The following is a 19,671-nucleotide window of genomic DNA, read 5'->3' as shown; positions in this document are numbered from 1 at the left end:
ACTTGACTTACTATGGAGGTGTAACCTCCGGCCAGGTGCAGCCAGCAGCAACCAGGGGTTCGGTGTCTGGTGGTTCCTCGCCATCTATCCAACACAGAACCGGCGTGAGCCCACACCTGGTGACCCAGGAAATTCACCACCCGCCCTGGGCGCCTCTGCGAGGCCCACTCGCAAGCCCAGTGGCTGCGTGTAGCTAATGGCAGAGGAGCTGCAGCCACAAACCCAGCATTTCCACAAACCCAGGTGCCAGCCGTAGCTCTGCGGCCTGTTAGCCCCTTGCCCGACAGCCAAACTGCCAGTAGGACCCGACCGTGACGTCTCATCTCCAGACCCGGACCCGTGAGGGATTGACACGCTGGGTTTCACAAGGCCAGCAAGCAGGTCGGCCCCTCGGCTGTTGCTGACGCTGTCAGTGCTACGGGGGGACCGGCAAGCCCAGGGGGACTCAGCGTCTCAGGGGCCGTGCCAGGAGCTGCACACCTGTCACGGTGTAAACGAGGAGACGCCCCAGTAAGAAAACGAAGGGGCCTGCCCTGGAGTGCAAGCCGAGCAGGGTTGGGCCTGGGAAGCGGGTGCGGGGGGACCCCCAGGCTGGCAGGGCGGGTTCACCTGCCAGTGGCATTGTGACCCTCTGTCCCTTTTCCCAGGGCACCCGAGCCACCTGGCTCCTTCCCGCCGGCTTATTCCCAGCCCCCGCCAGCCCCGCTCCCCTTTGTGCCTTCGGTGACGGGCCTGCCCTGCGCTCACGGGGCACATCCCCCCGGAGTTGCGGTGGCTCGTGGCCACATCCAAGAAGCCCAGCCGGTGTCCCCAGGGCGGTGTCCCCAGGGCGGTGCCCAGACGACGTGCTCCACCCCAGAGGCACAGAACCCTAGGAGACAGAACTGGAAGGGACCGGGAGGGGCCCTGGCGTCGGGCCCTGCATGGGGCGAGCCAGGCTCATTGGAGGGGCAGAGCCCCACCGAGACCAGCTGTTTGCTGGGGGGGTGTCCCGCCCGCCCCAGGCCGTGCTGGTCCGGGGGGGGGGCGCACCCCTATGGCATGCGGGCGGGGCGGGTTGGATTCTCCCACGGGGGGGGGATTTCCTCCCCCCACCGCCGTGCCCGCAGCCCCCGCCCCGCGCTGGCGCCGCTCCCGCATGACATCAGGCCGGCGAGGCAGGGCGCAGGCGCCGGGCGGGGAGCGGAGACCGGAGCGGATCCCGCAGCATCCCCCCTCGCTTCGGAGCGACTCCGGCGCCCGGCCCCGCCCGGCCGCACCATGTCCGCGGGAGGCGACTTCGGCAACCCGCTGCGGAAATTCAAGCTGGTCTTCCTGGGCGAGCAGAGCGGTGAGTCCCGGCCCCGGGCGATGGAGTCCCGCACCCCGCCCGTGCCAAGGCCTGGCCGGCTCGGGCCGCTGCCGGCACCGTGTGAACCGGAGCGGGCCGGGGGGCGGGAGCAGGGGCCTCGCCCCGTTTTATCTTGGAAGGTGGCTGGGCCCGACAGCACTGGCCGGGCGGCGGGGCACTGGCTCGGGGGCCTGGCCCTTGGCTTTCCCGGCACGGCCGGGCGGGGGCTGGACGAGGGAGATGCAACCTGAGGCTCGCCAGAGCCAGAGCCGCGCCCCCCCCCGGGGCTATAACCCCCTGGCAGGTGCGGGGGGGCAGCAAGACCTGGCCCCGCAATGGCCTGTTCCTGTCCCCGGCTCGCCACCTGCCGCCTTCCAGCCCCGGCGGGGCCAGCGGAGGGAGGGAGCAGGTGGAACCCGGGGCGCTCGGCCGTTCGCGTCCCAGGGGTCTTGGCTGGGGCCCTGGGCCCGGGGGAGCTGGCGCTGGGAGCCCCCGATCCCTCGGCTGCAGCGCCCGGTGCAGCCCGGCTCGCGTGAGGGGCGGGGCCGGCCTAGCGGGAGTCGCCTGGCCCGGGGCGCGGAGGGCTCCGCGGGGTCCCGGCTGGAGTCTGCTGCGAGCGGCCCCGGGCCCTCTCGGCCGGGCTCCCAGCTCCGCAGTGTCCCGTCGGGCTCCCGGCGCCGCTTCCCCGGGGGAGGCTGAGCCGGGTTTGCCCTGGTGCGGGGGGGGCTCGTGGGAACCGCGCCGCGGGGCCTGGAGCGCACCGGCTGCCCCAGCAGCCCGGGCGGAGCGAGGAGCCCCCGGGCTCGGCGGGTTTGGGGGCAGCGTTCGGTGCCGGGCTGAGGACGCGGCGCGGAGCGAGGGGCCCTGGCTGCACCGGGACATGCAGGGTCCAGTCGCTCAGGTCTCCCCCTCGGAACAAGCGCGCCTGGCCGCGGCGCCGCTGTCTGCCCCTTTCGCTCCCGGCTCTGGGCTGCCCCGCCCCGGCTCGCCTGCCTCCCGGGGGTGTCTGGGCAGCCCCGGGCCTGACTTCTTCCAGCTTGGAAGTCGGGGGGGGGGGGGTCAGCCACGGCCGGCGCAGCCCTGGAGCCCGTGGCCGCTTCCCAGGGGCTTGGAAACCCGCTGGAGTCCTGGACGCGGCTTCTCCCGCGCGGAGCCGCACAGGCAGCTGGAGCGCCGAGGCCTTGGCCAGGGGAGGGGGAGGGCAGCTGCGTGCGCCCCTTTCCGGCAGCGCTCCCCGGGCTCCCCTGCGCTCCCCGCCCCTCCTTCGCCCGCCGGGCAGCTGGGCTGCGCCGGGAATCAGCCGGCTCCTCGCCACCCCTTAGCAGGTGCTTCTGCGCTGCCCCCTCCCCAGGCCTCGGGCCGCATCGCTGCGCCCTGTGGCTCCCTGCCGCCTGCCCCCCGCCCGGCTCCCCGGCAGCGGCCCGTCCTGACGCGCGCCGGCGGGCAGGGGTGAGCGCTTGCGGGCGGTGCCGTGGGGCGGCCCTTTCCCACCTGCTAGCAGGGCCGGGGGGCTGCGTGTGGCCGGTGCGCGCTGCCCGGCGTTGCCTGGCTCCCTCCGCGCCCCCGTGAAGCGCCCCGCGGGCTGTGAGGCGGATACTGGCGTTTCCCCCGGACTCCCAACGGGGACGGCTCGCTGGAGGGACCCCGGCGGGATTCCATGTACAGAGCCGGGCCGGGCCCGCCAGGACCTGCAGAATCGGGGCCTGCAGAGTCTTGCAGGAGTGACCCCCCCCCCGTTCCTCTCCCGGCCCCCGGCAGCCAGCGCGTGCGGAAGCTGCGCCAGGCTGAGCCGGGGGACCCGCGGCAGTGGCAGGCGGCGAGGCGGGGCCGGCTCTGCGCGCTCAGGGACGGGCGCGGTGTCCAGCCCCCGGAGGGTACAGCAAGGGGGAAGGGCCCCGCCCGCGCCACGTGGAGGGCTGTCGCCAGGGCAGGGACATGCCGGCGGGGATCGGTCTGACCCACGGGTCGTGCAGAGGAGCCGAGCGCCCGCTCCGCTGCGCCGGGGCGGGGGGAGAGCCGGGGGCGGCGGCAGGGCCCCGGGCATCTCCTGTGGCCGCTCCCCACCCGTCCGAGTGCTCCGGGCACAGCGGGACCCTGCGCCCGGGCGCCTGCCGGCACTTGTGCGGCGGCTGCCGCTGTCTGTGGTGCTGCCCGGAGCCCGGGGCCTGGGAGCGGCCGCGGGGCAGGCGCGCTGACCTGTCCGGTAAAGCGAGGGGCGCTTGGCGCCTGGGGGCAGCTGCCCGGCGCTGTCAGGGGAGTGGGAAGCCGGGCTCTGCGGGTGTGGGGATCGGGCGGGAGACGCGGCCTCTCGGTGCCAGGGCCCGGGCGTGCGGGGCTGGGGCGCGGAGCAGGTGTGCGGAGGGAGCGGGTCCATCGGGGGTCTGGCTCAGGGCAGCGTTTCTGTGGTGTCGAAATGCTGCTACGGGGCCTGGCTGGGCTCTAAGGCTACAGGGGATGGAGGCAGAAGCCCTGGCGCCCATCCCACCGCGGCCTGCTCCCCAGGCTCCCTCTGGGGGCTCTGGAGGGGGGCTGGGGAGAGGGGCCCAGGCTGCCGGGAATGGAGACTGGGGCCGGGGATTGGGGTGGGTCTGACAAGAGGCCAGATACCAGGGGAGGACCTGGGAGAAGCTGAGCAAGGAGCTGTGCGGAGGGGGACGTGGCTTTGGGGGAAGCGGCAGGGGGCTGTGGGTTTAGGGAACGGCGAGGGATGAGGTGGGGAGACGCAGGCTGGCCTGGGAGGAATTGGGGGTTGCCTGGACAGAGAGCTGGGTGTGCGTGGCTGGGACCTGGATGTGGCTGGCCGCGGGGCCCGGCTGCAGTGAGGCATGTGGTGGGGGTCAGGGGAGCGAATGGGAGCAGGGGCAGGCGAGGGGCCAGGGCGGGGCTGGGGCAGCTTGGGGCCGAGGGGCTCGAACGTGGGGCAAGTGGGGAGAAGTCCTGGCGGTGAGACACGGCCTCTGCAGAGCAGCACTCAGAGCCGAGCGCCCCGACGCCAGGACGTGCCGGGGGAGGGCAGCCTGGGCAGGCCGAAGTTGGCTCCGAGGGCACGTGTGGCACCTGCAGCTACTTCCACAGGCCCCGCCTCGCTGGGCCCGGGCTGAACAAGCCTCATGGAGCCAAGGGCCCTGCCTCCTGGGCGGTGGCGGGTGGAAAGTGTCTGGTGTTTGTGGGTACAGGGACGGGGGGGTCTAAGCAGGCCCAGCCCGGCTCCTGGGATGGGGGGTGTAAGTGTGTGCTATCTGTGGGGCTGAGGCCTGGCCCCTCCCCCGAAGCATAGGGGGCATTGCACTCAAGCTGCAGTGGCCTGGGGAGCAACAAATGACGCAACAGGGCCGGGAGCGCGAGCTGTGCTCGAGGGGCGCGTGGCGCAGAGAACCCGTCTAGTGCCCGCTGCCCGTGCACGCGGCCCAGAGGCGTGATTGGATGAGGGGTCAGAAATAGGCCCGCCCCCATGTCACCTAGCACTCGTCTTCCGATGTGCCAGCCAGCCGTGGGGGCCCACCCCTGGGGAGGTGTGATGTAGTGGGGGTACCTTGCTGGTTGCTATGCTGGGGCTGTGGGTGACCCCCACTGGCTGCTGGCTGCAGCACGGCCCAGCAGGGCAGGGGATGAGTCACTAGGCCAGGGTCTCTCAACCTGTCCAACCAGCTACCCCCCAGGGAGAGGAACAAAGGAAGGTGGATGCCGCCCCTGGCTGGGGGGCAGGGCTGGAGGAGAGTTAGTGTCGGTCTGGGAAGCAGGGGAGAAGGAGCTAGGGAGGGGGCTGGGATTGCAGGGCCCAGCCACCCCCATCTCAAGGGGGGGCACTGAGGCCTCCTAGCCCAGTTCCTGTAACCAGATGCCATCTGTGCTGTGCTGTATGCTGGAGAAGCAATAAACTCCCTCTGTTCTACTGGCTGGGGGAGTCGGTTCTTGCTGCTACGGGGTGCAGGAGGCGGGGGACCCCGACACGCCGTCACAGGAGGTTAATGAGGTGGCCCCAGAAGGGGTGTGAATCAGGAGGTGCTGGGAATGGGCAGCAACCTGATGTGCTCCCCAAAGCTCTGCGCCTTGGCCTCCCTCCCGCTGCAGAAGGAGCAGGTGTGGGGGAGCTTGGCGCCCATGGAGGAGCCTCCTGCTCACGTCCAGGGCGGGCCAGGGGACCACGCAGGGCTCAGACTGGCTGTTCAAGGGGAGCAGGAGCGCTCTGAGCCTTCATGCCAGCACATCACTGTTGCTGGTGCAGATCCCAGCGCTGGTGCTTCGGTTTGTTCTCCCCGACCCTCTGGCCCATGGGCGCGCATTGGTGCCAGCTCTGGCCGGTGGGGGGGGGGTGCACGTTGGGGACGGTTCTGGCCGGTGGGGGGGGGCGTGCATTGGGGCCGGCTCTGGCCGGTGGGGGGGGCGCGCGTTGGGGCTGGCTCTGGCCGGTGGGGGGGGCGTGCGTTGGTGCCGGCTCTGGCCGGTGGGGGGGGCGCGCGTTGGGGCCGGCTCTGGCCGGTGGGGGGGGCGTGCGTTGGTGCCGGCTCTGGCCGGTGGGGGGGGGCGCGCGTTGGGACCGGCTCTGGCCGGTGGGGGGGGGCGCGCGTTGGGGCTGCCTCTGGCCAGTGGGGGGGGCGCGCGTTGGGGCCGGCTATGGCCAGTGGGGGGGGCGTGCGTTGGGGCCGGCTCTGGCTGGTGGGGGGGGGGCGCGCGTTGGGGCCGGCTCTGGCCGGTGGGGGGGGGCGTGCGTTGGTGCCGGCTCTGGCCGGTGGGGGGGGGCGCGCGTTGGGACCGGCTCTGGCCGGTGGGGGGGGGCGCGCGTTGGGGCTGCCTCTGGCCAGTGGGGGGGTGCGTGTTGGGGCTGGCTCTGGTGGGGGGGGGGCACGCAGCGCAGAGCCCCTGTTGGCCTGGCAGGTCTCTCGGGCGCGTGACCGGCACTCACGGGCTCTCCACAGGCCTCGGCCCGGCTCACGTCGGGCAAACAGGAACGCCGACAGGGCGCCCGGTGCTGGGACGTTGCGGGGGCCCAGCCGGTCGGCAGGCTGCTCGCTGCAGGGGTCTGCAGGGGTGCACCTCTCGCCTGAGGCCTTTACAAGAAGCGCCGGGCCTGTGTGGGACGCTTCCCCCTGATCCCTTGTTCCTTCTCCTCTCGCAGTTGGGAAGACGTCCCTGATCACAAGGTTCATGTACGACAGCTTTGACAACACCTACCAGGTGAGAGCCATTTCCCTCGCCCGCCCGCGCCGGGAGTGACGCTAACCCCAGCGCAGCGGCTGTCCCCTCAGGCCCGGCCACGTTCCACGCAGGCGTGTCTCCGGCCCCCTGGGGACCCCTCGTGCAGCACCGAGGGCTACACTGAGGGGCCCTTTATTCTCCGTGGCGCCTACGTGTTTGCAGCCGAGTCTCTGCATGAATGGGACTCAGCAGTGTTGGCTGGGGGAGGCTCCCACCTAGCCCCCCAAAAGGGCAGCGCAGTGGGCACGGGCGTTGCAAGCTGGCTGCCGGGGGCTTTCCGCTGGTGGATGCTGTGCCCCTGGGCGGCTCCTGGCTTTACCTGTGCCCTGCCGCCTGTGGGCGACCGAGTCAGTCTGAGCCCTGTATGGGATTCCCGCCCGCCTGCAGTTGCAGCTGGACTTTTACAGGCTGGCTTTGAGCTCTGGGTTGGCTCCGGCTGGGGGATCACCAGCGTGAGGGGAATCAGGACGAAATTCCTCATGCCCGAGCGCTGCCTTGTACACTAGAGCCGCCCTGGATTAGCTTCACTGGGGAGCCGTGTCAGTCGGGGTCAGCACATCCCCCTGTAGCCCCTGAAGCAAATGTAACTCAGCCTAGCCTCCCCCTTTCGCTGGCGTCCCCCCCTTTCCTGGGTCTGCTCCTCCCCAGAGGTAGGGGCCAGCCCTCGACCCAGGCGCGGGGGAAAGAGATGAAGCGTCGTGCAGCTGAGGGGGATGGTTTGATCACAGCACGTGTCCCGCTGCAGAGGAGCCCACGTGCGAACGTGCAAGCGGAGCTGCCCAGTCTGCACGTGACCCCGCCAGAGGCGTTTTCCGTCCACGGGCGGGAGCGAGCTGCCCTGGGCGTGCACTTCGTGAAGGCTCCTTGGTGCTGGCATGGAGAGAGGAGTGGCTGTACCACATTGGCCAACACTCACAAGGGGTCAGACCTTGATGCCCTGTGAGGGGGTAGACCAAGCCCTTAGGTCCCTTGCTGGACTCCTTGTGGTCCTGCCACGCTGTGCCCCAGAAAGGGCTATAGAGAGGTCCTCCAAGTGGGCTAGAATAGCTGCAGGGGAACCAGCCAATCAGGGGCCAGGAAGGCCATACAAAAGGAAGCTGGGGAACAGAGCCAGGCAGTTCCCCTTTGCAGCAGCAGGCGGGCAGCCGGCGTGACAGGCCAGGCCAGGGCAGTACCATGGACAGCTCACCGCCGAGCGCTTAGCCGAGCGCTTACTGCAGACCAGACTAGGCCGGACTTTGACATGAAGCCCTGGGCAAAGGGGACCTCGGGGGGGCTCCGTTCTATTCCAGGGGGAGCAGCGTGGGGGACAGCGCAGAGGGAGGCCCGTTGGATCTGTACCCTAGAAGGGTTTGTTCTCTTCGGCGCGCAGACCCTCCCTAAAGAAAGAGTCCAGGTGCACGCGCTCAGCCAGGGGCTGGGAGAGGAGAGGGCAGCCCTGGCACATGCTAGCTTAGCCTGAACCCTTTGGAGAGGCAGGAATCCCCCCCAGAGGCTGTTCCAATGCCCTGGGTCCAGCGTTCCCTGGAAGCTGAGCGCTTGGGGGCTACCCAGGAGAGATTCAACTGTCACCCAGCTGATTAGCAAAGCGCCCGGAGCCGGCAACATCTCACAAATATACCGTGTGTGCCAAGGACTTCCTAATCCGGCCCTCAGCTAGGGGTCACCAGATGAAATGGTGCCGGTTAGAAACAAACAAAAGGAAGTGTATTTTCAAACAAAACACAGTCAACCTGTGGAACTCCTTGCCAGAGGATGTTGTCAAGGCCAAGACTATAACAGGGTTGAAAAAAGAATTAGGCAGGATGGGCAGGGAGGGTGTCCCTGGCCTCTGTTGTCAGGAGCTGGGAATGGGCAACAGGGGAGGGAATCACGTGATGATCCCCGGTTCTGTTCACTCCCTCTGGGGCACCTGGCCTTGGCCACGGTCGGCAGGCAGGGCCCTGGGCGCTGGCCCATTGCTCTGATGTAATATGGCTGTTCTTATGTTCTCTCACATCCTGTCTCCTGCTCCTACAGGCTACAATCGGAATCGACTTCTTATCGAAAACCATGTACCTGGAAGACCGGACAGTAAGTGGCAGAGGCCGCCGAGCCGCTGAAGGAAGCTCTGGGCAGCCCCTGGCTACTGGCCCTTCCATGCCGCCCAGTCCTGCCCCAGCTGGACCCGCCCTTTGCCTCGAGCGGCCAATGGCTGACCTTGCAGATGGCTTGCTCGCTTCGGGGGGTGACATCCCCTCCCCCTGCATCCATGCACAGTGACTTCTCCCAGGCGGCTTTGCTACTGGCCTCCGCCCCAGCCTGAGCGGGCACCTCGCTGTGGGAAGGGCGTGAGGGGGTGTGACGGCGCGTTGGGGGTCCCCCGTCTCCTGCACCCCGAAATGGCACAAACAGACTGCACCAGCCGGTGGAATAGAGGAAGTTTATTGCCTCTCCAGGATACAGCACAGCACAGATGGAATCTGGTTACAGAGCTGGGCTAGGATGCCTCAGGCCCCCTTGAGATGGGGGAGACTGGGCCCCTAAACTCCAGCCCCTTCCCTAGGCTGTCTCCTCCATGCTCCCAGACAGCAACTAACTAACCTCTTCCAGCCCTGCCCCCCCAGCCAGGGCAGCATCCACCTTCCTTTGTTCCTCTCCATGGGGGTGTCTGGCCACTGGTTTGCATAGTGACTCGTCCTGTTTTGCTGGGTCGTGGTACCCACGGCAGCCAGTGGGGGTTACCCCAGAGCCAGCAGCATAGAAACCAGCCAGGTACCCCCACTACGTCACAGGGGGGCCTTGCCCCCCTTGGGCAGGGGGCCCCTTGGGGTGGGGTGGCCGTAGGAGCCAAAGCCCCCGGCGATACAGGTCAGCCTCAGCCCCCAGCCATGCGGCTGCACCCAGGGACTCAGGCTGCTCGACACACTGACCCAGCTGGTTCCAGCCCTGCACATGGAGCCTAGAGGCCTCCATCGCCACTGCCCTTCTGTGCCCTCCACCCCTCGGCCGGGGCTCCCGCCCCGCCCCACACACCCATTCCTCCCTCCATCGCCACTGCCCTTCTGCACCCTCCACTCCACGGCCAGGGCTCCCGCCCCGCCCCACACACCCATTCCTCCCTCCATCGCCACTGCCCTTCTGTGCCCTCCACCCCACGGCCAGGGCTCCCGCCCCGCCCCACACACCCATTCCTCCCTCCATCGCCACTGCCCTTCTGCACCCTCCACCCCACGGCCAGGGCTCCCGCCCCGCCCCACACACCCATTCCTCCCTCCATCGCCACTGCCCTTCTGCTCCCTCCACCCCACGGCCAGGGCTCCCGCCCCGCCCCACACACCCATTTCTCCCTCCATCGCCACTGCCCTTCTGCACCCTCCACCCCACGGCCAGGGCTCCCGCCCCGCCCCACACACCCATTCCTCCCTCCATCGCCACTGCCCTTCTGCTCCCTCCACCCCATGGCCGGGGCTCTCGCCCTGCCCCACACAAGTGCTTGGCGCAGTCACAGCCCTCGTATGGGGGCATCAAGGGCAGCTCCCGCCAGCAGGCCCCAGTGCAGCCGGGGGAAGCTGGCAGCTTGCGTCTTACTGGCACTAATCTCCCCCGGGCTCCACCCCAACCCCTCTCCTGTTCTGCCTTCAGCACCCAAATCCCCTTCCTCGCTCTTCTGCCTGCTGATGGCTCGTCTCTCGGCAGGTCCGACTGCAGCTCTGGGACACGGCGGGCCAGGAGAGGTTCCGCAGCCTGATCCCCAGCTACATTCGTGACTCCACCGTGGCCGTGGTGGTCTATGACATCACGAGTGAGTGGTGCTTTCCGTCCCATGGGGGGGCAGGCTGGGTGCTGGGGTGGCTGCTGCCCGGTGCAGATGTGGGCCACTGTTTGAGAAGGGAGAAATACAGGGCAGGGCGCCGGAGTCGGCTCCAGCGCGGGGCCTCGAGTTCTCTAGAACTTGGGCTGCATACAGGTCCAGCCAAGCTCTGTGACTTTGCCTCCCCCGGTTCCCGAGGCGCCCTGAAACGTGCCAGGGCTGGCCTGCTAGGCAGCGTTCAGTCCCTGGCACTGCGGGTGGGGAGCCGGCCAAGGGCACTGTGCTGTGGGGCTAGAATCCAAGAGCAGCCCCATGCCGTATCGCCCCGGATCCCGTCTCCCCCCCGAGACCTGGACTGGAGCTTCCGGGGCAGTGCACGGAGCAGGGGGAATGTGGAGTGGTCCTCGCTGTCGTGCATGCCTGGCTTCTGGCAGTCAGGCCGGGGTTCCAGCCCTGACCCGCTGGGCCACAAGCCATCGGTGCACCCCTTTCTCGTGCTTACTCAATGCCGTTGTGAGCCCCGTTAGACTTGTGGCCTTCTCAGCATCCCCTGGCAGTGAGTTCCACAGGTTGCTTCTTCTGTGACACAGCACTTCCTCGTGATCACAGTAAATCTGCCTGCTCGTTTCACGGGGCGAGCTCTGGTGTCTGTACTGCATGGAAGGGTAAAGGACACGTCCGTCTCGAGGTCATCTGGGGCCGTGGGCTGAGCCCACGAGAGCTCCTGATAACATATGTATGTGTGTGTTGGTCTCCAAGGCGCCACAGGGCTGCTCGTTGTGTTGGCCACTTCCGCAGTCCCGTTCCCCACCGCTTGGCGTTTCGTAGGCCTTTGTCCCATTTCGAAGCTGACTTGCTCCAGTCTCTCTGCGTGTCTGGAAGCTGGTCCCTGCCCCGGCTCTCCTGAGCTGCCCTTCTCTGAACCGTTCCCAGGTGGAGTGATCCGAACGGGACCCAGGAGCCCAGGTGTGGGCCTGAGTTCCCGCTAGGCTGCTCAGTCGCGCGGTCGGCTGCCGAGGGCCACCGGGGATTCCCACCCGTGTCCAGAGCGACCCAGAATCCGGCTCTCTTCTCCATGGCCCCAGCGTAAACCCGTGGCAGACGCCAGCCCTTTCTCACAGCCACCTGCCCTGTTCTGTCTCCTCGCCCCCAGACCTCAACTCCTTCCAGCAGACGGCCAAGTGGATTGGCGATGTCAGGACAGAGAGGGGAAGTGACGTCATCATTATGCTCGTGGGCAACAAGACCGACCTGGCAGACAAGAGGTAAGGGAGGAGCTGGGGCGGGGGTCCTTGCAGGCCGGCAGCCCCCGAGCGGATGCCCTGCCGTAGCCGAGAGAGACCCGGTCTGGCTGGAAGGCTGTGCCCGGTCACCGCGCTGCCAGGGGTGCCCTGCAAGCTGAGTGCCACCCGGGGCTGGAGGGAGGGCTCTGAAATACTGAGTGCGCCAGATTGGCCGGCCTGGTGGCAGAACTTGGGTGCCTCGGTTTCCCAGGCACCGGGGGCTTGGGGTCTGCCTGGCGTGCCACAAGAACTGCAGGACCCCAATAGGGTGCCCCCACCAGAGAGCCCCACGGGTGCCCCCACCAGAGAGCCCCACGGGTGTCCGAGGGCCCTGTAGATGTACCTGGCGTGGGAGCTGAGATCCGGCGTGGCTGGAGAGGCTGCTTTTCCCACCGCTCAGCCATGCAGGAGGGGATCCGTCCCTGTGGTCACTCGCGCCCGCCGCCGCTCCAAGGCGCTGGGCTGGAATCGAGCAGAGGCCAGTGCGGTTCAGCGCTGATGGAGCCTGTTACCTGAGCCCAGCGTAGGCAGGGGCCAGCGCCGTATCCATTAACCCCCGGGGCGGCCTGTGCCCGGTGCATCCGTGTGACCACTGTGCCCAGGGCGCAGAAGGCAGGTTCCCAGCCCGGAGGCCGCTCCGAGGGGCACAGAGTAGACGGGGTTTGCACGACTGGCCTGCTCCCTCGCACAGCTGGGCTCGCATCAGGGGAGGGGAGCCCTGGTGTGACTCTTTCAAGCTCCGCCCACGAAATAGGCCCCGCCTGGCTGCGGATGCTGAGATAAGGCCCCACTCTCAGGAGATGTTCAAAGCGGGATCAGACCGGGCTGGGCCTCCCCTGGCTCCCCCACTCTCCCTCCTGCTGAAACCCTCTGGCGAGCGCTTTGTCCGCCAGGCAGCCCAGCCACCCGTGGGAGCATCTGTGGGAGGAGCCCGTCGCTTATCGACCTGCAGCCTCCACACGCTGCGCGCTGAGGGGCGAGGAAACGGGCCGGGGAGAGCGGGAGTTCTCTCCCCCTTTCTCCTCCAGACTGCCCCTCCCCAGCCCCTTACGGCTTCCCCTTCTCCTCTGCCCCCCCCCCCCCAGGCAGATCACCATCGAAGAGGGAGAGCAGCGGGCCAAGGACCTGAGCGTCATGTTCATCGAGACCAGTGCGAAGACTGGCTACAATGTAAAACAGGTAAGGGCAGCCTTGCTCCAGCGAGAACGGGCGCGCGATCCCCAGCCCGGCGGCCAGGCGCTGCGGCAGGGGTACGTCTCCACCGTGGGCGAAGGCTGCAGTGAGGCCACTGAAAATCATCCAGGATGCAGGATTGTCTCTCTGCTGGCTTAGCAAGCAGGATGCTCCCCCGCCTTCCCCTCTGCCCCGCGTTCGTTTCTCGGAGAGCGCACGCAGATTCCTCCCGGTGCCCTCTGGAGGGACAGATCGGCAAGGCGCTAGGGGCTTTTGCAGGCAAAACACCGGGGTCACACGTGTTGGGCCCCACGCAGACGGCTGCTCGTCGCAATAGGGGGCTGAGCAGGACTTTGTTATGACTGCAGAGGGGCCCTGGCCGGAGCCGTAAGTGCTACCATCCTGCACTAACCAATAGCAAGGACCGGAGGGGGGTGTAAATATCTCACTAGAGCAAATGAGCAAACCCGGCTGTGTGTCCCCGCTCGCACCTCTGGGGAACAAGCCCCGGGGCCTCTATCTAGAGCCCTGACTGAGGATCTGAAAAGCGAAATGGACGGGGAACAGTGGAGCACAGCACGAGCGGAGGGAGAAACCCAAGGACTGGCCTTGGCCTTTTGCTCTACAGCTGCAGCAGCAAAGCCGATGCAAGTTTGCTAACTTACAGCGAGGATCACAGCCCAGTCTAACAGAACCCGTCTGGCCCTTAACGTAGGAAACCCCGGAGAGGGGATACACAAAGGCCATGTGAGCCGCACCCCTGTAACGAATCCTCTAAAGTAAATGACGCCTTAGAAATGACCTGAGAAGAAATTCGGTTTTTTCACATAGCGAGCCAAAGGTTTGTAGCATGGGCAGCGTGTTTACATACTTACTTTGAGCGACGGGGGCCAGGGGGGAGCTTAACTCAGACCTGGGACCCTAGGGAGAGGCCCCACCTCCTGGCCGGGATGCCTGCCCCCCCCTTATTTTCACAGGGCTCTGGCATTTGAGCCCCCAGCTTAACGAGGTCCTCTCAGCTGAGGGTTTGGGACTGGCTAAGCACAGCCCGGCGCCGCTCTAGTCACACAGGAAAGACAACAGTGTTGGTAACCGCTGGCACTGCCCTGCGTTCGGTCCTAGAATGATTGGTAGCCCCACACCGGCCCGAGTCTGCTGGCTCTCTGGGCATGGAAATCGCGTTTCCTCCTGAAGTCTCTGCCCCTCCCAGCTAGCTGTCCGGGGAGGACTCGTTCAGACCCTGCTCACATTACTAAATTGCTCCTTTATACTGATGCCGATCCATCGCGTAGCTGTACTCAAACCAGTTTCACTCGTGTTTGCATGGGGTTAGTTGAATCTCGTTATTTACTGGATTAAGATAAATTGGTATAAAGCGATTTTTAAATCCATTTAGTTACACCAGTGTGAGTTTTCTCCCATGAACAAGGCCTTGCCCATTGGCTTGGGTGGTGACCCCCGTGTGGAAGGGACACATCTCTCAGCCCCCAGCCTTGCTTCACCAGCATTGGACTTCACGAGCGTTGCTGTTCTCAGCCGTATCAAATACAGATTGGAAAATGATGGCTATGGATCCAAACCCTGACCCTCAGTGACAGATCCCTTCTCTCTCTCGTCTCCACCCTGCGCCAGCTGTTCCGACGGGTCGCGTCTGCCCTGCCCGGCATGGAGAGCATTCAAGAGAAGAGCAAAGAAGGAAGTATCCTTTTTTTTTTAAATGAAACTGCCTAGCTCTCCCATAGCACTGGTCAGCCACCGATCTCAAAGGTCAGTACGTTGTCCCCAGGGGAAACTGAGGCTCGTGCTCAGCCCTGCCCTGAAACACGCCCCAGTGCAACCAGCTTGCCCTGGGCTGCAGCGAGGGCTGAAAGAGCACAGTACCCGGACCCCCTGGCATCCTTGCACTGCCTTATGAGTGCAGGCTCGGAGCCTGCCGGGTGCCATGTGCACGGACGTGTGTGTGCCAGGAGCCTAGGTACTCTTGAGCTGTGTGAGCTCAGGGTGTGCTCCAAGCCCATAGCTCACACCCTAGCCCCCATGTGAGAGTTCTGTGCAAAGGCCCCGCATGGGCCTCTGAACCCATTTCTCCTGCAGCCCCCACCTCACAGAGCAGGCGGAAGCGAACGCCACCAGCATCTCTTGCTCGTTTCTGTCCCGACCCCTGGCAGGGTGGGCTGTGAACGCCTCCCTCCCGTGGGTGGGGACTTACTCGTGCAAGGGGCCACCGTGTGTGCCAGAACGGCTTGTTCTCCCCCTCAGCTACTCGTGCAGCCGCTATCTGCTAATCGGGAGCGGGAGAGAGTTCTCTTCCATAAACGGGGAGCTGGTCCCTTGAGAGGGTTCAGACTCCAGAGGGCAGGACCTGTATCCTACACCGGTGCATCTGTGGAGGCTGAGGGCTGTTTGGCCTCCCCCTGCCCTATCTTACCGGTTTCCATGATCGCTCCTGGTGTTTTTAGACAACATCCCTGCCACACCCAGCTCTCCCCTCTCGCACCCCTCCCCTCGCCCCTGACTGAGTGCGTCTGCCCACGCTATCTTCTGTTAAAACCTCTTCAGCAACTCCGGCCGAATGGCACTCACCCTGCGTGCAGTGAAACCACCGTTCCGCGGTGCACGTCGGCCGCAGGCCCGTCTCCCGGCCTTCTGGGGGGCCCCTTTGAGGCTGTACCCTCACTCTGAAGTCTTGGGTTAGCTGGCCACGAAGAACTGTCCATGGTGCTGCTCTCTCTGCCAGCCAGTCACCCGCTCTGCACACCTCGAGGTCTCAAGAAGAGCCGACTGTTGCTTGGGCCCCCAACTCCTTTTCTAAGGGCTTCCTGGCCCCTGCGGGGTTGTTTCCTCTGCTGCCCCCCTAGCCTGCTTGGAGGACTTAGGGCTTCTCTGGGGTGAGGTGTGGCAGGACCACAGGGCCTGGTCCCCCCTGTCACAATCCCAGTGTCACCACAAACGGAGAGAGACTCGCAAGGAACTCCTTGGGCTGGGTCGAGTGACCGAGGACGCTGAGCTGGGAGAGGGGACGCTGATGCAGACGGCGGTTGCCCAGGAGGGAGGCTGCAGCTTTCTAATGCTACGGAGCCAGGACTCCAGGGCTTGTGCCTGGCAGCAGGGGTGCACAGCCAGGCCAGCGGGGGTACGCGCGGCTTACTTGGCCTTGCCTTTACGGAGGGGGCTAGCCTGGCGGAGCGCTCGCGGTCCCCTGCAGCCCTACAGGAGTCGGGCCGAGCCTTAGTGAAGTCAGCAGGGGCCTGCCTAGCCAAAGCTCTGGCCGTGTGTCTCAGAAAGCTGGCAGTACAGCGCCTCTCCGCTGCCCACCTGGGCGGGGGCAGGGCCCTGTGCTTTCAGAGGCTTCATTGTACCAGCCCTTTAGGGAGTCGCCCCCCCCCCCCCCCCCCCCAGCAGGGGAGAGCTAACGCCGCGAGTCTCATGTGACCGTCCCTCCCAGGAGCAGATTCGGGGGCTCAGGTCGCTTCCGTTCCCTGGCTGTAAATGAAGCCCAGCAGCTGTGACTCCGCGGGGGCCGGGCGGGGGGGGCAGCCAATTGTCCCACAGGGCGCTGTGCAGGGGGGACAGTAGCTGGTGTCCCCACTGGACCTGTGCCCCCCCCCCCCCCCCCCCACTGCCAGCCCCGGCCACTGTTTGCACGCGCTCGCAGCTGGTCAGTGGTATGGAGCGAGGGCAGCAGCGGTGCTGAGTACACAGCCACGGGAGCGAGCAGGCCCTGGGCTGAGGGAGGGTTCAAAGGGCCCCTGCGCTGTGACTGTGACGCCCCAAGTCCTAGGGCCCCCCCCCGTAAAGGGATGTTGATGTCAAAGGGGCACTACTCCCCTTTGGGGCCGGGTTAGAGTGCCACGCTCAGGCTGACGGGACGGTGGGGAAGGGGTGGGCCGAGACCGGGAGCGGAGGGGGCAGGGAGGCAACAGAGCGGCCCTGGCGTAGGCCCCCTTAGGCTACAGTGTGGGGCGCTGGCCTCGGGGTCAGGTCGGTGCCGGCGTGAGGCCCCGGGGCAGACAGCCGTCCTGCAAGTCCCCCCCTCCCTGTCCCTGCAGACTGGGCTTGGGGCGGGAACGGGCCCCTTGGGCTGTGCTTGCTCCCAGACTGGATGTTAGGCCAGCGGGGCGAGGCCCGGTTGCCATGGTTACTGATGGCGACGGGGAGCCCCCAGCCAGTGAAGGGGGCAATGGAAAATCCGGGGGGGGTCCAGATGCACTTGGGGGGGGGGTTGCTGGTTTCGTCTCCACGCTCGGGTCAGGAGGCGCGTTGGCCGGTGCCGGGGTGGGGCAGCAGCCAGCCCGGCAGCTGTGACACGGCAGTGCCAGGGCTCTGCCCCCGCCCCCAGGAGGTGGCACCGAGGGGCCCACGCCTGGGCCGAGCCTGCCCTTGTCTGGGCGGCGCTGTGGGAGTCACAGCCATGGGTGGGCTCCGGGGAGGGCCGGCTCCGAAACGCCTCACTCCAGCCGCAGGTCGGTACATGCCCCTTCCACCGCAGCCTCACCCTCCCCCCACCCCAGGGAAAGCTAACCCCGGCGTGGGGGGCAGTGAGAACCATCCGCCCGCCCTGCCCTGCCAGGCACACGGTCCGGCCATCACGCCTGGAGCCAGGCCGGGTCACTCCGCTTGCAGCTAGTGACTCCTGTCCCTGTTACTGGGCAGCAGACACTGCCTCCTGGGACGTGGCATCGGCTCCCAGGACGAGGTGTGACGCTAATTAGCATCCGGTGTCCTGCACCCCGCTCCATGCTGCCACTGGGTGCCATGCGCAAGGCTTGGGGGGGGGGCGCTTTCGGCTGCCCCGTCAAGTGTGTGTGTGGGGGGGGGGCGCCCTCCTGAGCCGGGGAGGTGGGGGGGGAGCTTGATGGGTACAGCAGAGCTGTGTGGCTGGCACCCCCCCCAGCTGTAAGACACTGCTAGCACTGCGCTGTGTGTGGCGGGACAGCAGCGGCTGTAGGCGGAGGTAGCACGTGGGAGGTGTGGCCGCCTGACTGTGCACGGTTGTCACGGCACGCGGCCTGTAGCCCTACCCCGGGACAGCAGGGTGGCGGGCGCACAGGTTTGCCTCCTGCAGCATCATCTTCCTTAACCCGCCTTCCCTCCCGCAGTGGTTGACATCAAGTTGGACAAGCCACAGGAGCCGCCAGCCAGTGAAGGCGGGTGCTCTTGCTAATACAGAGCGCGGGATTGGTCAGCTCCATTTGCTACCACACGCTTGTTGTGTTGCTTCCTATTGGTTAGCTTCCTAACGAAACACGTTGCGTTGCCGAGGGGGAGGAGCTGTTTGTCTCACGGGAGGGCTGGGCGGGGCTGTTCGGACCACATCACTCTTGCCAGCTGTCACTGAACCGTACTATTGGGGGGGGGGGGTTGTAAGCTATTGTACTGTATTAAAATTGCCAACCACAGGTCCCCCCCAGAAAGGGAAGTTGAATCATGTGTATACGACTTCTTGCCAGCTGAAATGTAGGGGGCTTGGTTCTTTGGCAGGAGGGTGGGAGGTTTTGTAGATTTGTAAACGTACCAAAAAGCGCCCCACACGCCAACAGTCCAGCTAGTTTCCACGTTCCGTGACGCCTGTAGCAAACCAGGCCCTGAGCGGGGACACAAAGTGCCACCTGTACAGTAGAAGATACAAGTAGAAGGTACAAACCCAGCATGTGCTGTGCTGGCACTGCCGTTCTCGCCCTAGATAGCGTTAGAGGGAGCTGAGCAGCGGGGCAATGTGGGTTCGTGGGCACTGTAACACCCCTCTTAGCTCATGTGGTTGGGGCACCGCCCCAGCACCCACATGGCGAGACAGTGTACTCACCCCCTAAGGCTCACTTGGGCAGCTCACAAGCTTAAGCCATGCGCGAGGGGCGGGGGTGCAGAACTAGTGCGCTAGCTGGCAACGGCTTGAAAGGGTTTTTAGACTCTAACGGCGTAGGGCATCGTGCTTGAATACTTTGCTGGCTTTTTTGTCAAGAGTACGGTACAGGAGTCACAGCTGCTATAAAGATTTACGGGAACACTCAGGCTACGTCTACATTGGCATGAGCTTGCGCAAATACGCTTTAACACAAGAGTTCTTGCATTAACATATTTGTGCAAAAGAGCGGCTACACTGGCACGTGCCTTTGCACAAGAGCATCCATGCCAGTGTAGACGCTCTCTTTGCAAGGAAGCTCCCATGGCCATTTTAACCATCGGGCTTTCTTGCGCAAGAAATTCATGTTGCCTGTCTACACTGGCCTCTTGCGCATGAACAGTTGCACAAGAGGCTTATTCCTGAGCGGGAGCATCATAGTTCTTGCACAAGAAGCCCTGATTTCACACATCAGAACGTCACTGTTCTTGCACAAGAACTCCCCGCCAGTGTAGACAGGCAGCAAGTTTTTGCACAAAAGCAGCCACTTTGGTGCAAGATGGTGCCAATGTAGACACAGCCCCTATGACTATCCCTCACCAAGCATGACTAGCCCATGGGATTCCAAGCATGGTAGTTAGCAGCGGCCACAATTTTGCATCTGCCCTTGCGGAGCGAACGGCTTCTTTTTAAAAAATCCCATTCGTGTTGGGACACACCTGTTGGAGCATGGGCAGTACCTCAGGTGGGGTTCACGGTACCTGGGGGCCACCCACCGGTCCCGCTCCAAAATGGCAGCCTGCGTTTGGCTGCTCCTGTAGATCACTGCAAAAGCGTGCGCTGTATTTTTCAATACCTGATTGCGCTGTATTAGGGAACATAGTGGCTACGTCTAGACTGGCATGATATTCCGCCAATGCATTTGCGGAAAAGAGCGTCTAGATTGGCACGGCCGCTGCTTCACAAAAGCACTTGTTGTGGAAAAGCATCTGTGCCAATCTAGATGCGGTTTTGGTGCAAGAAAGGCCCAATCGCCATTTTCGCCATCAGGGCTTTT

General features: G+C 65.5%; 1 protein-coding gene across 2 annotated transcripts; it reads left to right on the top strand.

Annotated features, from left to right (window-relative positions):
* Positions 1 to 1,018: 1,018 nt before the first annotated feature.
* On the top strand, positions 1,019 to 19,116 carry RAB6B (RAB6B, member RAS oncogene family). 2 transcript variants are annotated; one of them, XM_075937215.1, is made up of 8 exons: positions 1,124 to 1,330; positions 6,447 to 6,505; positions 8,546 to 8,599; positions 10,205 to 10,310; positions 11,473 to 11,584; positions 12,688 to 12,781; positions 14,408 to 14,474; positions 17,875 to 19,116. In XM_075937215.1, the coding sequence occupies exons 1-8, from the start codon at positions 1,261 to 1,263 to the stop codon at positions 17,937 to 17,939; spliced, it is 627 nt and encodes a 208-aa protein (XP_075793330.1). In that variant the 5' UTR covers positions 1,124 to 1,260; the 3' UTR covers positions 17,940 to 19,116. The 2 variants fall into 2 exon arrangements, with proteins under 2 accessions (XP_075793329.1, XP_075793330.1); XM_075937214.1 differs by lacking the exons at positions 14,408 to 14,474; positions 17,875 to 19,116 and adding an exon at positions 14,172 to 14,391 and having other exon boundaries at positions 1,019 to 1,330.
* The last annotated feature ends 555 nt before the right edge of the window (positions 19,117 to 19,671 follow it).

This window comes from Pelodiscus sinensis, chromosome 10 (genome assembly GCF_049634645.1).
Source record: "Pelodiscus sinensis isolate JC-2024 chromosome 10, ASM4963464v1, whole genome shotgun sequence".
Taxonomy (NCBI): Eukaryota; Metazoa; Chordata; order Testudines; family Trionychidae; genus Pelodiscus; species Pelodiscus sinensis.
This window is presented reverse-complemented; position numbering and strand designations above follow the sequence as displayed.

Excerpts from the sequence above, each read along its gene's own strand:
- RAB6B (XM_075937214.1), top strand. The coding sequence starts at position 1,042 with ATGCGGGCGGGGCGGGTTGGATTCTCCCACGGGGGGGGGATTTCCTCC. Across the intron at positions 1,331-6,446 it reads CTTCCTGGGCGAGCAGAGCG|TTGGGAAGACGTCCCTGATC; the intron begins GTGAGTCCCGGC and ends CTCCTCTCGCAG. Across the intron at positions 8,600-10,204 it reads TGTACCTGGAAGACCGGACA|GTCCGACTGCAGCTCTGGGA; the intron begins GTAAGTGGCAGA and ends GTCTCTCGGCAG.